This window comes from Pezoporus flaviventris, unplaced genomic scaffold (genome assembly GCF_033815535.1).
Source record: "Pezoporus flaviventris isolate CSIRO_AGI_PZ_B2104156 unplaced genomic scaffold, CSIRO_AGI_Pfla_v1 ptg000007l, whole genome shotgun sequence".
Taxonomy (NCBI): domain Eukaryota; kingdom Metazoa; phylum Chordata; class Aves; order Psittaciformes; family Psittacidae; genus Pezoporus; species Pezoporus flaviventris.
The window spans coordinates 33341219-33355620 of record NW_026892555.1 but is presented as its reverse complement, the minus strand read 5'-3'; the positions used below and the strand labels follow the sequence as shown (position 1 = coordinate 33355620).

Genomic DNA, 14402 nt, shown 5'->3' with positions numbered 1-14402 from the left:
TACTCCTGTAGATTCAGACACTGGTTTTTTAAGTTTTGGAAAATTAATTTGATCTGTTCATTCTGTTCTTCAAGTGATCACATGAAAATAATGGTATTTCAAGCACTGCAAAAACTGCTTAGGTTTAGGATGTTGCTAACCTATAAGGGGGAAACAGGAAGGCGAAGCACTGATACTATTTCCTGTGAAGACACAGGTAGGATTGTATTTTCTGTCCCTGGGAGCTAGAAAAACTGTAAGTGTCTCTGGCTGAGGGTATTATCCTGTGCAGCACAGTCATAGAGGCTGAATCACAACACCTGCAGCTCTTTAAACATGCATTAAAATTGTATGTATGTATGTTGACTGCCCATAGCTCAGCTCGAGCAGACTCTTGCGAACTCCTGTGTTTTTACCAGGAGTCACATGTCCCTGGACGCGTGCATTTTCTTCATGTATCATTGCACTGAAAAGCTTTTTGTACATATTTTAAAGTGCATTGTACTACAGTTTTCAGTTATAGTCAAAGAGATTTTTTTTTCATAAATCTTTGAGATACATAAATGTGTGTGCAAATAAATAAATGTATATATATTTCTAGAAACACATCTACAGTATATGTTCCTATAAATATCAATACATCTAGCAAACTAAGAGTCTAAATTTGAACATGTATACACATGTATAACCATACAGAGGGAAAGTGATACTCTTTGTTTGCTTGTTTTCTTACTTTTATGGATAAAGCATGAAATTAATTTGTTGTAGGAAATTTTATATTGAACTTAGTACTAAGTATAGAAAGGGACTTCTAAACTAAAGTTTTAGAATAGAATTTTTATAACATAGAAGAATGACTGTTCTTGACAGGTAGCAAATCATTAACTGTGTCATGTGGTTTTCATATAATTTTAGCTTCTGTTTGTGTTATGTCAGTAAGCCCTTTATCTTTTCTTGGAATACAAGTCTTGTAAAGGTATGAATATGAAACCTGCAAATATGCAAATCTATACTTTTTAAAAGTGAAAAATCTCTATCCATGGCCAATATTAAGGTAAGTCTGCATTTTATGTAGCATTTTCTACATATTGTGAGAACTGAAGGCCTTGTTAATCACATTTTATTGTTTCTGTTTTTTCACAGAATGATTCTGTAGAAGTATATTATTTTTTAGAACAGCTTTATATTTATGTTGGCTGGCAAACACATTACTTTTCTTGCTCATGTCATGTTAGATCTCATATATTTAGTAAGACCAGGGACAATAACTGTGACTGATACAAGACACTCTCTCCTGTGGCACTTAATAGTCCCCCACCTGGTACATGAGGCCATGGTGCTCTTTGGAGTGCTATCATGCATAAAATATAGGGGATATTAAGGGCTGAGATCTTCAACAGAGATTTCATGTGCACCTGTGAGCAGGCATTTGTTCTTGGGCTTGGTATTAAGATACTGAAGTTTGGGAATTCAGATTTGTGAGTCTCTGATAGACTTTTTTTTTTTTTTAGGTTACCATAAGCAAAATATAAACCCTATGTTTTACCAGCCATTCCAAGGCTCTTTCAAGACTAGATCCCTTATTCAAGATAATTATGAGACTATGAGCAAGCTGGCATGCTTTATAATGTATGGCTCCTTATTTATCTCAGCTTACCTGATGGCTTCATATATGACCAAGACATCCAGACAGGTTTGCAGGTTGCTGGCATAGCAGAAGTTTGGGCAGTATGTGTGTCAGAAGTAGAAATCACCTGGCTCACAGCTACTCCTTATGCTGCTGTTTCAGAGGAATCTGCGCATAGCCTGTAAAACTTCCTTTCTTATTAGGGGTAATATGATAGTGGGATAATTCCTCTTTGTGAAGTGATCAGATACAAAAGGATACAGAGGTTGTAAAAAGGGAGAAATCCAGTTACGCTGTTTATTAATTTCAGGTACAAAATTAGAGCCTACTCCTTGCCACTCAAATGCATACATCATTACTCATTACATGTGAACCTTGGTATATTGCCTACTTCATTAATTGCCTAACCAAAGAACATTCTGTTTGGATCCAGTTATTGAATTAACTTTTACAGCTGTTTTTCCTGCAACAGTCAAGTAATGAACCTGTTATATTTTTCTTTTATCTGTCCTAAAAAACATGCATAATGTTCTTGCCACAAAAAAGGATACAAAAGTGGTACATCAAGCTGCAGAATGACATGATATTCTTACAGAGAGTAAATACAGTTTCCCTTAGAATTTTCTTGAATGCACCCTAGTAATAAACTCTTAAATTGAGTCTTACACAAGTTTTCAGATTATGAAATACTTGTAAACACAAAATTCAGTTTATGCTGGACTTTGCATCAAACTTATGCCCCAGTCTTGACTGTGAATTTGATCTAAATTGATGAAATTATTTGAAAGAGATTAATGGCATTTTGTTGCTGAGGCTAGGAAAGAACAGTAAAAGTATTCCAGCTATCCCAGCTATTAGATCGCCTGATCTTTCTGACCTTTTCTGGGCCAGGATATGAAACCTAAGGAGGAGACAGAACAAGAGGCTAGAAGTATCTAGGGCTTAGATTTAAAAAAAAAATAAATGTTCAGACACTGAGCACCTTTTAAGGTTGTTATGTTCCTACTTGTTTTCATTTGGAAATTAAAAGCTTAAGATCTCTTTTTTAGTACCTGGGTCACAGCACAGACTAGCCCAGTCAACACAAGCAACGAATAATCATTACCTTTTTTCATGGGATATTAACCAATTGTCTCATCTCATTCTTCTGTGGCAGTGTGCCTGAATTCGCAGAAATCTAAAGTCTGCCTCCACATGCCCTTCCCCTGCCCTGAGTTCCCTGGTGCAGCTGTTCCCATGTATTGTCTGCTGCTGTTTGGCACTGGTACAAGCCCAAACCCTGTGCTTTGGCATGTCCTGGATCCCATCCTTTGGGATTGTTGCCAGCATCTTTTTCCTAAGCTTTGCAAATGAAATAAGGGACTTTCTCATTTTAATGCTTATAGCTTTGCAGAGGTGGAAATGAATGAAACAGAAGATGGACTTTGTTACAGCTTTTGTTTCACCTGCCAAACACCATGGCTCTACAGAGGAAAGATGTGTAAGGTCCAAGAACCCTTGCAATACTGGGCAATATTAAGGTAGTTCTAACTGTGAATTGATTTTGTTTGTAGCAGGCTATGTGGTTAGGTCATTTCTGTCTAGCTACTACTCAGGTTGGGAGACATTTCCCAAAGAAGTGTAGACTGGTGCAGGTCTGGCTCCTTGCAAGCCTCTTTAACAGGAGAGCTGCAATCCTATTCAGAACTTTTGTGCTGCATATGGAAATAAAAAAACAGAAATGATGAAACCACTAGATGGATGCACACAAATGCAGTAACGGGGTTGGAAATTACATAATGAAGTGTATGTTGATACAGTTGTGTATACTCAAGACATCAGTTTTCTCAGTGTTTTGTGCTGTGCACACTAAGGGAGAAGATCTCAGAAGTTAAGAAAGTTCTGGGAAGGAATCAATCTTTTTTTTTTCCATAAACTGGCTTTAAAAACTAGTAGAAGTAAGCTTGTTTCTTAGTGTTTTGCAACTGTTAAGAATTATCTCAACAGCTGCTTCGTAAGTGGAGAGTCACTGTGGTTGAGAGAGTGGGTGACCTCAGCAAGTTCAGAGGTGCAGCTTCTCTTGTTCACTAATATCTCGGTACATTCTGCATTTTGTACTTTATTTAAATGTATGTGAGAATTGCTCTGTGATACATTAAAAGAAAATATTATAACTGCTGATCTTCCTTTTTATTTCTTCTTTTTAGGAACCAGTAATGAAGAATGACTACGTCAACTAAAAAGATAATTTACATGTAGCTTTTCCAGAATAGACCTGCCTCAGTGAAGTTAATTTAATATTGAAATCAAGAATACAGAAAAATGCAAGTCCTTTTGGCATAATAAAATGCATAACCCAATTTTCCTGTGTAGAAAGCACTATGAGCAGGTGGTATCAGGAAAAAGACTCTGTTGTAGGAAAGCATTTAGATTAATTCTGACTGTCCTTTACATGATGACAAAGTAACAGTCTAATGCATGATGAAATTTACTAAGCAGAATTTTATTTTTTTATTTGGTGGAATTATAATTTATGTAGTTGATATTGGAGTGGACTTCTGGGTAGCTAGTAAATATTTCTGTCAAGGACAATATTCTTGGAGTATATTGATACTGTGTTTTAGAGGTCTTTCATTATTAATAACTCAGATATTCAGTTATGAGTGGTTTAAAAATGACTGGGAATGTACTGATACTGGGAAGCTGAAATGGATTTTCCTAGTTCATCTCTTCCAGTGTGGAATTTTTATAAGGTAAGCAGATTTAAAAATCTATTTTAAAGTGAGTAATCGTGTTGCTTTAAGACAGTTTATTAAGAAATGCTTGATGTGGCTTTAGGGACATAACAATTATTGCTCCATGTAAGAAAATGGATTTTTGTCTGCTATGACAGGGGTAAATTATGTCAGATTTTGAGGGAAATGTTGATCTTCTTTCATTTTACCTTTAATTAATAATTTTTATAATTCACAACCTAACTCTCTTTGATTCATCAGCCTTTTGACACAGCATACTTAATAAAAATGCCTACTTTACAAAGTAACACTTGTAACCAATAAATATAGTTTTAAAAGTTATGTTAAGAAGGGGATTCATTTGATTACACTAAGCAGGTGAGATAGCTGAGGTAAGACATAATTTTTGAACCTGAGAGTCTAACCATATGTAGAAACCCCACCAACATTCAGGAGAGAAATGAATAGTTGAATAGTTAGTAAGAATACTTGCAGCAGTATTTTCCACAGGAACTGTGTTGATTATGACAGGAACCTTTGTTTGCTGAAAGACACATGTCCAGGAATAGTTTAAGATACCATATGCTTAACATTCTGTGGTGGCTTTGCTATAAAATTATCATTATAGAGAAAATTTTAAAACAGGTGAAAAGTCCTGAATTTTTGGGTATGCAGCATGCAAGGAACATGAGTGAATCTAGACTTATCAAAGGCACTTACTAAAATATTTAATACTTACTTACCTCCTTTAACTTGCTATACAATTCTATGGGTAGTGATGAAAGATGTGTTTATGCCAGTGTAAAAATTTCCCTCACACATGTTTTATGCACTTGGTGTTATGATAGATTAAGGAAAATGATAGAGCTTTTAGGTGTCACAATTAACTTTTGATATTCTTTTTCCTTTTACCTGTCAGTTTTACTTTCCTGCTCCTTCTCCTCTTACAATCATGACGTTTTAGATTTCACAGAGGAGTTTTTGCTGAGACAGGTTTGATTTTTCTGCTGCCAGGTATTAGAAAAAATTAGAAAGACTACATTTTGAAGAAAAAGAAGATCCTTCTTCAGTTTCTCTGAATGGTTTCTTATTCACTAACCAGATCCATGGACATGGGTTGGTTTCTGTGAGATAAACAAAGACCTGGCCACAGGGACTCTCCCAGGTTCCACCTTTGAGAGGGGATGTCTTGGGGTCCACTGTGGTACACTTCTTTTTGTCAGTCCCCAAAGCTTTTCGTCTTCAGTTATGGCTGGGTGTGCCGTTCTTGTACTTGCGACTTAGAAACCTGGCTCTCTGAGTTTGTTTCTTCCAAAAGAAATTACAGCCCTGACTGCTTTTTCTGATAACTGATGATAAATGTTAAACCAGTATGTGTGGTGTAGAACAGCAGGAACTGCTCTTTCAGTGTCTGGCCAAAACTCCCCTTCCCCTTTCTCTTCCGTGACCTCATCCTCTGTAATCTGTTCAGGATAGTAATTCTGGTTTCACCTTCGGCTTCGTTTTACCCTCCCAGGTTGCCCCTAAAATTTCCTGCTGTTAAGTGCCTATCTCCAAGACAATTTTCTATTTCACCTTTCAACAAAGACTTTCAGAATTCAGATCCAAGCTCTGATTGTCTATAACTCTAGACACCGTAATCTTGACTCAGTGCTTGTATCTGTTAAAAATGCTGCCTTTATGGAAGAATCTTAATGATTTAGCTTAACTCTAAAGTAGTACCCTAAAGTAATAAACTGTTGGATTTACCTGAACTCATACCCTTTCAAATTATTACCTCTTACCATGAATTTCTATGCTTTTTGAAGTTTCCTTCCCAGAATTAGCCCCATCTTCTCTGAGTGGCTTATTATCTAGTACACATAATTTTGACCTTTGCACCAAACAGTGTTGTCCACTTGTTCTTTATTGCACAAATATTTTCTCCTGTGCTGCCACTTATGCTTGGAAAATGTTCAAGTTGATACGTATAAATTACAAAGTTCTTTCAGCCACTCCTCAAAATTCAGCAGTGTGATAGTGCATATTGTAAAGTATAAATTGATAGTAGCAGGCTGCCAACTGTTCTTGTACCTTTGTGATCAACTATTACATACTTTCTGTTATATGTGTTTTCTTAGGCGTATCCATGTACAACCCCCTTCTGTTCTCCCTCTTCATCATCTTTTTTATTTATCCAGTTAATTTAGACAATGAGTCTCTCAGGTTTATCTCTACAGCCAATGGCTAAAAATAGATTTAGTTAGGAGTCAGGTCATGCTTGTTAAGGTGAGCTTCTCCAGAAGGTCATCTGGGATGGGAGCCTTTATTCTGCTTTCACTACAGAGGAAAATAGGGGCCTACCCAGTAATTATGATTTATCCAGTGAACTGAGGATTCCTGAATCGTGAGATGTGAATGCATCTTACCAAATTATCTTCCTTCATTTCTTTCTTTCTTACCTTCTTCCCTCCCTTGTATACCTTTTACACCTCTTGCTCCATTTTGAATCAGGGAGCTCAACTATGTTACATTTGTACAGTGCACAGCACAATGGGAATCAGTCTGGTTGTGTTGTCACACCACCAATGATAAATCATAAATAAAGAAATCATATATGTGTATACAGTTACGTACATATATGTATTAACAATAGAGAAAAAATTGAATTAAAATTATTTAATCTCTAATAAGGCTTTAATTTCTTTTAATTGAAAGAATGTAGACCTTTATGGCCATATGCAATATTATTCCCTGCAAGGAGACAAGATTAAGTTGGTGAAGCATATATTAGCTATGCTGATTGAAATGATTTTCAGCCTGATACATTTAAATGGGCCACACAGATGTTGGTATCACTGAAAACAGACTGTGACATAACAGTCAACATAAAGACAGTAACACAGTCAGTGGATGTGGAAAAAGGGGACATTTTGCTGGGGCTCAGTATCAATTCTGGAGTACACTAATGTGTAGCAGTTTGCAGTATCATTCAAGGACATAGAGGGTGGAAAACTTGAGCCTGACCTACCCTTTAGTGTGGACTGAAATAGTGAAAAATGCTATAGCATACCATCTTATAATAATATAAGCCTATTATACCATACTGAGAACGAGTATGCTTCTGAAAACTGACGAGTGATGCACAGCTGTGCATCCAGCTGAAATACTGCTTTTACAACACCTCTGGTTCTTGACTTGCGTACCATCTGCCTTCTTAGCTATGAGCTCTGCAGCTTGAAATTTGTGCAGCTGGTTTCCAATTCTTGCTGCTTGGACAAACACAGGTTCTGGTGGATGAGTCCGCGGACAAGTAATAGATTGGTCCACCCCATTTTTTTTTTCTTGAAAACACTGCAAACTCTTTAGATGTTTACATCTTGGATACAAGAGCCAGATGTTTTAGAATACTAGTTTTTGTATAAACGGAAAAACCTATAGATGCCTTGCCAGACAGTTTGATTCTTTGCTTATGAGCAATTATTCAGAGAACAGTAAGATAAATACACAAAAACATAAAAGTAGAAAACGGTGTCCTTTGGGAATGATAGATCTAAAGCCAGCTCACAGTATGGCCTGAATGGCAGGGCTGCAGTCTGTAAGTCTCTGCAAGGGGAAGGTCAAAGGATCTTCCTGTAAAGCTTCTCAGTAGTAACGTAGCTGCCCCACACCTGTTACTGATGCTTCCAGGCAGCAATTCTCACTTGTATGGTCAATGTGGTTTAACATACCAAGGAATAAGTCATGATTTCTTTAGCGTGCAGTTAGCCCACGACCTGCAAATCCTGGCTGTCTTACTTATAGCTATGGAAGAACCACCGACACTTTCTCCTGTGTGGTTATAGGATTTGGTCTTTAAAGGTGGTGAAGGTGTTAAACTTTTAACATCTGGAGGAGCCAGGAATTCTTCCTAGATCTGTTTGTAAGCAGAAGGGGACTATGCTCCAATGTCATACTGGTACCGGGTGATTCTGTAAGATCCAGGTGTCTAATGATCTGTTGTTCCCAGTTTTCTGTGTAAGCGAAATGCAACTGCATGTGTTTCATGGGGTCTGTAATGTATATGATCCTATGGACAATCAAGGAATTGGCAACCTGTGGCACTTCAGCATGAATCTTGAAATCATCTTAGGTGCAGCCTTCAGGAATGGAAGTAGGAGACAAGCTAAGGCATAGAACCTTGCCTTTCCCAGGCAGGCTTAGAATCATAGAATCATAGAATAGTTAGGTTGGAAAGGACCTTAAGATCATCTAGTTCCATCCCCCCTGCCATGAGCAGGGACACCTCACACTAAACCATGTCACCCAAGGCTCTGTCCAACTTGGCCCTTGAACACCACCAGGGATGGAGCATTCACAACTTCCCTGGCCAACCCACTCCAGTGCCTCACAACCCTAACAGTAAAGAATTTCTTCCTTATATCCAATCTAAACTTTCCCTGTTTAAGTTTTAACCCATTACCCCTTGTCCTATCACTACAGTCCCTAATGAAGAGTCCATCCCCAGCATCCCTATAGGCCTCCTTCAGATACTGGAAGGCTGCTATGAGGTCTCCATGCAGCCTTCTCTTCTCCAAGCTGAACAGCCCCAACTTTCTCAGCCTGCCTTCATACGGGAGGTGCTCCAGTCCCCTGATCATCCTCGTGGCCCTCCTCTGGACTTGTTCCAACAGTTCCATGTCCTTTTTACGTTGAGGACACCAGAACTGCACACAATACTCCAAGTGAGATCTCTTGAGAGCAGAGTAGAGGGGCAGGATCACCTCCTTCGACCTGCTGGTCACACTCCTTTTGATGCAGCCCAGGGTACTGTTGGCTTTCGGGGCTGTGAGCACACACTGTTGGCTCATGTTCATTTTCTCATCTACCAATACCCCCTGGTCCTTCTGAGTTACCAGCTAGGATTAAACCATGACACAAGGCTTAAAAGTGATTTTTGAAGGCTGTTATAATCAAAATCCTGTTTATGGGCAATTTTCCCAATTAACCTATCACAGTAAAGGGCATTGCCTACCTCCCTTGGCTTCCAAAGCAGTAGTTCAGTGAGTCACATCATCACCAGGGCTGTGTGTCTCTGTACGTGTTCATTAACACACATTGTCCAGAGAAGCTGTGGCTTCTCTGTGTGCTTGCAATGTTCAAGGCCAGATTGGATAGGGCTTTGAGCAACCTGGTCTAGTGGAAGTTGTCCCTGCCCATGGCAGGAGTTTGGAACCAGATGGTCTTTAAGGTTCCTTCCAACCCAAAACATTCTATGAATAGGGACAGCAGAAGTACTATTATTTCCAGCAGCTGCAGATCTCATCCTACATCAGGTTGTAGCCACCATCCTGTTTTGCTAAACACATCTGTACTGATTATCATATACAATAGCTGGTTGCTCTCTTAGTTATCAAAATGATTTCTGATTAAAACTTAAGCATTTTCTCCCCTCTAAGGTGCTATACCCACCTCCAGGCCTGAAACAAGGGTCTTGAAAATGAGAATAAGAGCTAGCTTTTATTTATCCCTAAGCACAGCATTAGAGCTATCCTGAACAGAAAAGATTCTTTACCACACAGAATATATACCAGTTGTGACAAATTCCATGTATCTTTGAATTTACTGCTCTTTGAGAGGAAATGTTCATTTAAGCTTAATTGAAAATAAACCAGAACTGTTCTAAAAGTCATTCAGATACACTTATTTGTCAAGCTAAATGGCTTCTTCATGTAAAACCACTCAGATTATTAACAGAATCTGTCAACCCAGGAACCCATGTGTCTTGAAAATAATGTTCTGAATTTATAGTCTTCCTGAGTATTTAGAAAATGATAGTGTAGTGATTGTTTTAGCCTGTTGCATGTTTGCAATTCATCAGATATTATCCTTGGGGCTTATGGATCTATATTATATAGATATGGATGTTCACAACTGGATATTCACTATTACTCTTAAAAGGATACAAAAAAATTGAACAAGTATCTCAAAAAGAGACTGAGGAGAGATGCTAGGGGAATTTTCAGAAATGCAGTACTTCTAAAGAAATAAGAATGTAACAAAATAAAGCTTGAAATACTTATTCAGGCAAGTGTCATTAGTCTTTAGTAGTTTTTACATTGCACTGGTATTGCTAGGCTTAAATTATTATCTGATATCACTGATACTAAATAGATATCAAACAAAATTTTATCTTAGCAGAAGGTGCTGTATTACATTGAAAGATAAAATGTGAATGGAGAATGACATTGGAAAAAACTTTGTTAGGCTATATCGTTTTATTGAGTTGTACTTCTAAAAGCCACTGTCTAATCAAGTCTCCTTTTTTATAGGTATTGGTTTGCTTTGAAATATGGCTACCAAGCTGCATTTAAACAAAAAAACAGTGGAGATGCACCAGAAACAGACTCTCCCAACTTCCTTCAAAAGCAAGCCATTGACGTAGTGACTGATATTAACATGCTCGGGGTATTCAAGACTTTTCTTGAGACCACACCACAACTTTGTGTCCAGATTTATATCCTCATGGAATATGGCAAAAGTAATTTCTCTCAATGTGAGTCTTTCTCCTTAATTTGCAAGTTGAGTTTCTTACCTAAAAGATAACTCGTGATTAGATAACATTTTAAACATGCCTTGGAAAAGATATACTGTGCTGTATGATTACTCTGCATTTAGTTAGAACTTCTGACTAATAGATGGTCCATTCTGCTCAATCCATGAGAAGAAAGATTTCACTATAACAAGTCACAGTATCTAATATAAACATGATACATCACTTCAAAGTAATACAGTTAGTATATAATTTGCAGAACAGCTTGTTTTGTGTGCTTTTATTTACAGTTTCTTTTAAAACTGCAAAATGAGCATCTGGGAATCAGTAATGTATTTAGAGTACCCCTGTGTTTTGTCACTACCATCATTTGTGTTACAGATGAGGAGCAGAGTCAGAAAAGACTATGTCAGCATTGCAGAGTGCAATATGATGAAGAGAACCATATGATGATATGGTTCAACTCTCAGAAGCAAGACAGCAACTATACCATTTCCAGCTCTAAAACTAGCAGAATTATTGGCAAGACATTGACTTTAAATATGACCATGTGAAGGGTCAAGTCTTGCTTATAGATTTCCTCATTATAGACAACCCAGAGCTAGTATCAGCTGCTGAAAATTTTTTATGGGCTATTTGCTATACTTTGTGAATTTCTAAGTCACCTGTGAATGGAGATGGCAAATACAACACACAATTTAGGCAATTAATTAATGTCCAGAAGCATACCAAGCAGTATTAGGTGCCTAGATTTAGGTGACTAAACTGAGCCTTAAAATGAAGGTGACTTGTTCAGGAGCATGGAGGAAATATGAAATTGCTATAAAGAAAGTGTTAACAAAACATGAACTTATCCAAAAGTTCATTCAGAAATTATAACATAAAATAGACATCTTTTTGTTTGGTCTAACATTTTTTCTTTTGTTTTGTATAGATGTTGCCATTATTATGTCCTTTTGTGGTATCTCCTTTTCAGTGGTTGATTATCAGATTTCATTACGAAAATCTCTGCCTGATAAAGATGAATTTCCTGTGCTTTCCAAGGTAGTGTATCTCTTCTACAAACTTCTTACCATCACTTCTTGGATACTCAGTATTACACTGGTCATGCTACTAAGTGTTAGAAGTTCTGTAATTCTGCTGATACTTCTTTGGATCTGTGGCTTCACCTGGACTGTGAAACAACATACGACATTTTGCAAATCTAAGAAGATGGAATATCTGTACAGAACTGTTGTTGGAATCATTCTAATTTTTACCTTTTTTAACATAAAGGGGAGAAAAACAAAAGTTTGCATTTCTATTTATTATGCTACTCACACTGTTGTAACTCTAGGTATTCTGTTTGTATACCTGTTCTGGAAACCTTCAATTATTATGGAAATAAGTTTTATAATTGTGAGCATCCTAACTATTCTTAGTCTGGTGTTAGGTATTACTTTTCTTGTTGTTTATTATAGGTGTTTTCATCCCACTTCTTATTGCAGACCACAGGCATGTTCAGATGAAGTTGATGGAGATGCCAGACACAAAGATAGAGTGAGAATCTGTAGATTTCAAAATTTCATAATGCAGTGAACAATGTAGTTTTTTTTTTAATTGTGTGGACTCCAAAGCAAATGCTTGCTGGACAGCCTGTTCCTCTGTCATTTTTTTCTCATGCATTGTGGTTGAGTAGTGCATAATGGATCAGAGTTACTTGCTCTGAATAACTATTGTTTTCAGTGATGCTGTACAAAGCCTTTCTAACATGAATATTTCTCTATGTTCTGGTCAAAGTAACTTCTGAAAAAAAAGTAACTTAATCCAGCTAACACAATCCACTGTTTCCATTTTTAGCAATGCGAATAAAACATAGGGAATGCTAAAAGTTAATCAAATGAAAGCTAGCATTAAAACAATATTCTATTAATTTATGTTGACTCTATTAAAAACAAAGCTTGCTTTTCTGTTCTTGCTGGAAGGAAAGGAGTGCATTTGAAATAATAGAGGGTGGTGATCAGTTATCTGCTTCTCCCCATTAGCGTAAAAGCTGCAGTTCTTTAGATGAGGAGAGTTACAAATTGTATGGCCTTCTTTCTGAATATCGCCTGAAGAAGAATAGCTTTGATTTATGGCTCAATCACTGTCTTGCCACAAGAAAATCTGGGGAGCTATTTTCAAGTGTTTTAACTTCTAGGTGTTTTAATGACCCCTTTATTGGTTTTGTTCTGATAATCTCTCTCACAACCTTCTGTGTTTAGGGGTGATACCAGCTTGTTCCTCTGGATTATAATAGCAGCCTGAGTGATTTATGGATGGCAACATGAGTCTTGCATATAAAAGAACTATCTTCCCTGAAGCTTTCCTCTCTTTTGAGCTCTAAGATATAATACTTTAAATGCTGGTTTCTGTTGAAAAAGGAGGCTATGCAAGGTGTGCAGTGGTGCAGTTTCTTTTGTCACTGTAGAAAAGAGAAGCGACTGTCCTGATGCACTGCACTCACAGGGTTTGGGAACGATAGAATAATCAGCTTGTCCCTCAAGGTTTTTTGGCAGATGGCAGAGTGAAATTGGACAATACTTCAGTCCCGTGTTCAAATGCCAAATCAATAACAGTGGGAATAAGGTAGATAGCCAAGCTTCTTCAGAAATAAAATCTAAGGCTAAGTCTTTCAGAACTGCTGCATTTGAAATCTGAACTATGAAAACCAGGGCTTTTTTTCTCCCCCCTAATCCCTTCCAGTAATTCACATGTGCATTTAGAGTAGCCACAGGCAAAGGGAGGAAACAAGGCTTGAGAAGAGAGACTAGAGATAAGAAAAACTGATAAACTTTGCCACAAACCAAATCTGTTAGCATTATTGATTGACAACAAACTTCCATGAAACTTTGAGGAAGGGCTGATGCTTTGGTTGATAACTAGGGTGTTGAAGAGCTGTGTCTTGAGTCTTTTTGTCAAGGTGATGGACTGCAGACTGCCTTTTTCTTGTTACCCTTCCAGCATTAGCACAGCTTGGGGAAGTTTCTAAAAGTGTCTCTTTCCTGTTCCATTTCCATAGTTCTCTTTACCAGGCCAACCACTTATATCTCCCTAATCCTACTACAGCAAATTCATTTCTTGGGCTGAGTGGTCTGCCTTTTTGAGGATATGGATGAGAAAGAAGCATAGTAGAAAGAGTTTACTTCTAAAATCCCTCATTTCTATTTAAGGGGAACTAGAACATGGGTCCAGAAGTTAAGAGCTAAAAAAGCACAATTCATTTTTTTTTTTTTTTCTAAAATGAATATAGAAACCAGTATTTTCACTCCTCTACTCTGGGAAAGAGATTTCTAGGTTTGTTTGCCCTGAAATGACTGCTTAAGTAAGAGAAAAAGCCCATGGCTCCATCCTGCTTCATGCACTGTGAGTGCCCTGAATTGTCATCTACAGAGTATTTATTGCTGGTGATGGTGCCCTTGGTAGCAAAGTGCATGCCTGCTTTTAGGCTGAATGAACTCTTATTTTGCTATGAAAAAATAGGATGCTAAATAGTTCTACATTGTTTCCCGCACTTATTGTTTGTCTACCTGAAATCCTGAGAAAGAATGAG

At 37.5% G+C, this 14402-nt stretch overlaps 1 protein-coding gene across 1 annotated transcript; it reads left to right on the top strand.

Annotated features, from left to right (window-relative positions):
• The first annotated feature begins 772 nt into the window (after positions 1–772).
• On the top strand, positions 773–14067 carry XKR9 (XK related 9). The gene is made up of 4 exons (XM_061448300.1): positions 773–1033; positions 3793–4338; positions 10611–10834; positions 11766–14067. The coding sequence occupies exons 2-4, from the start codon at positions 4064–4066 to the stop codon at positions 12407–12409; spliced, it is 1143 nt and encodes a 380-aa protein (XP_061304284.1). The 5' UTR covers positions 773–1033; positions 3793–4063; the 3' UTR covers positions 12410–14067.
• Positions 14068–14402: the final 335 nt, after the last annotated feature.

Bases quoted from the DNA above. Each gene is read 5' to 3' on its own strand.
- XKR9 (XM_061448300.1), top strand. From the start codon at position 4,064: ATGATGAAATTTACTAAGCAGAATTTTATTTTTTTATTTGGTGGAATT. The intron at 4,339-10,610 runs GTAAGCAGATTT...CCTTTTTTATAG, and splicing joins CAGTGTGGAATTTTTATAAG to GTATTGGTTTGCTTTGAAAT. The intron at 10,835-11,765 runs GTGAGTCTTTCT...TGTTTTGTATAG, and splicing joins CAAAAGTAATTTCTCTCAAT to ATGTTGCCATTATTATGTCC.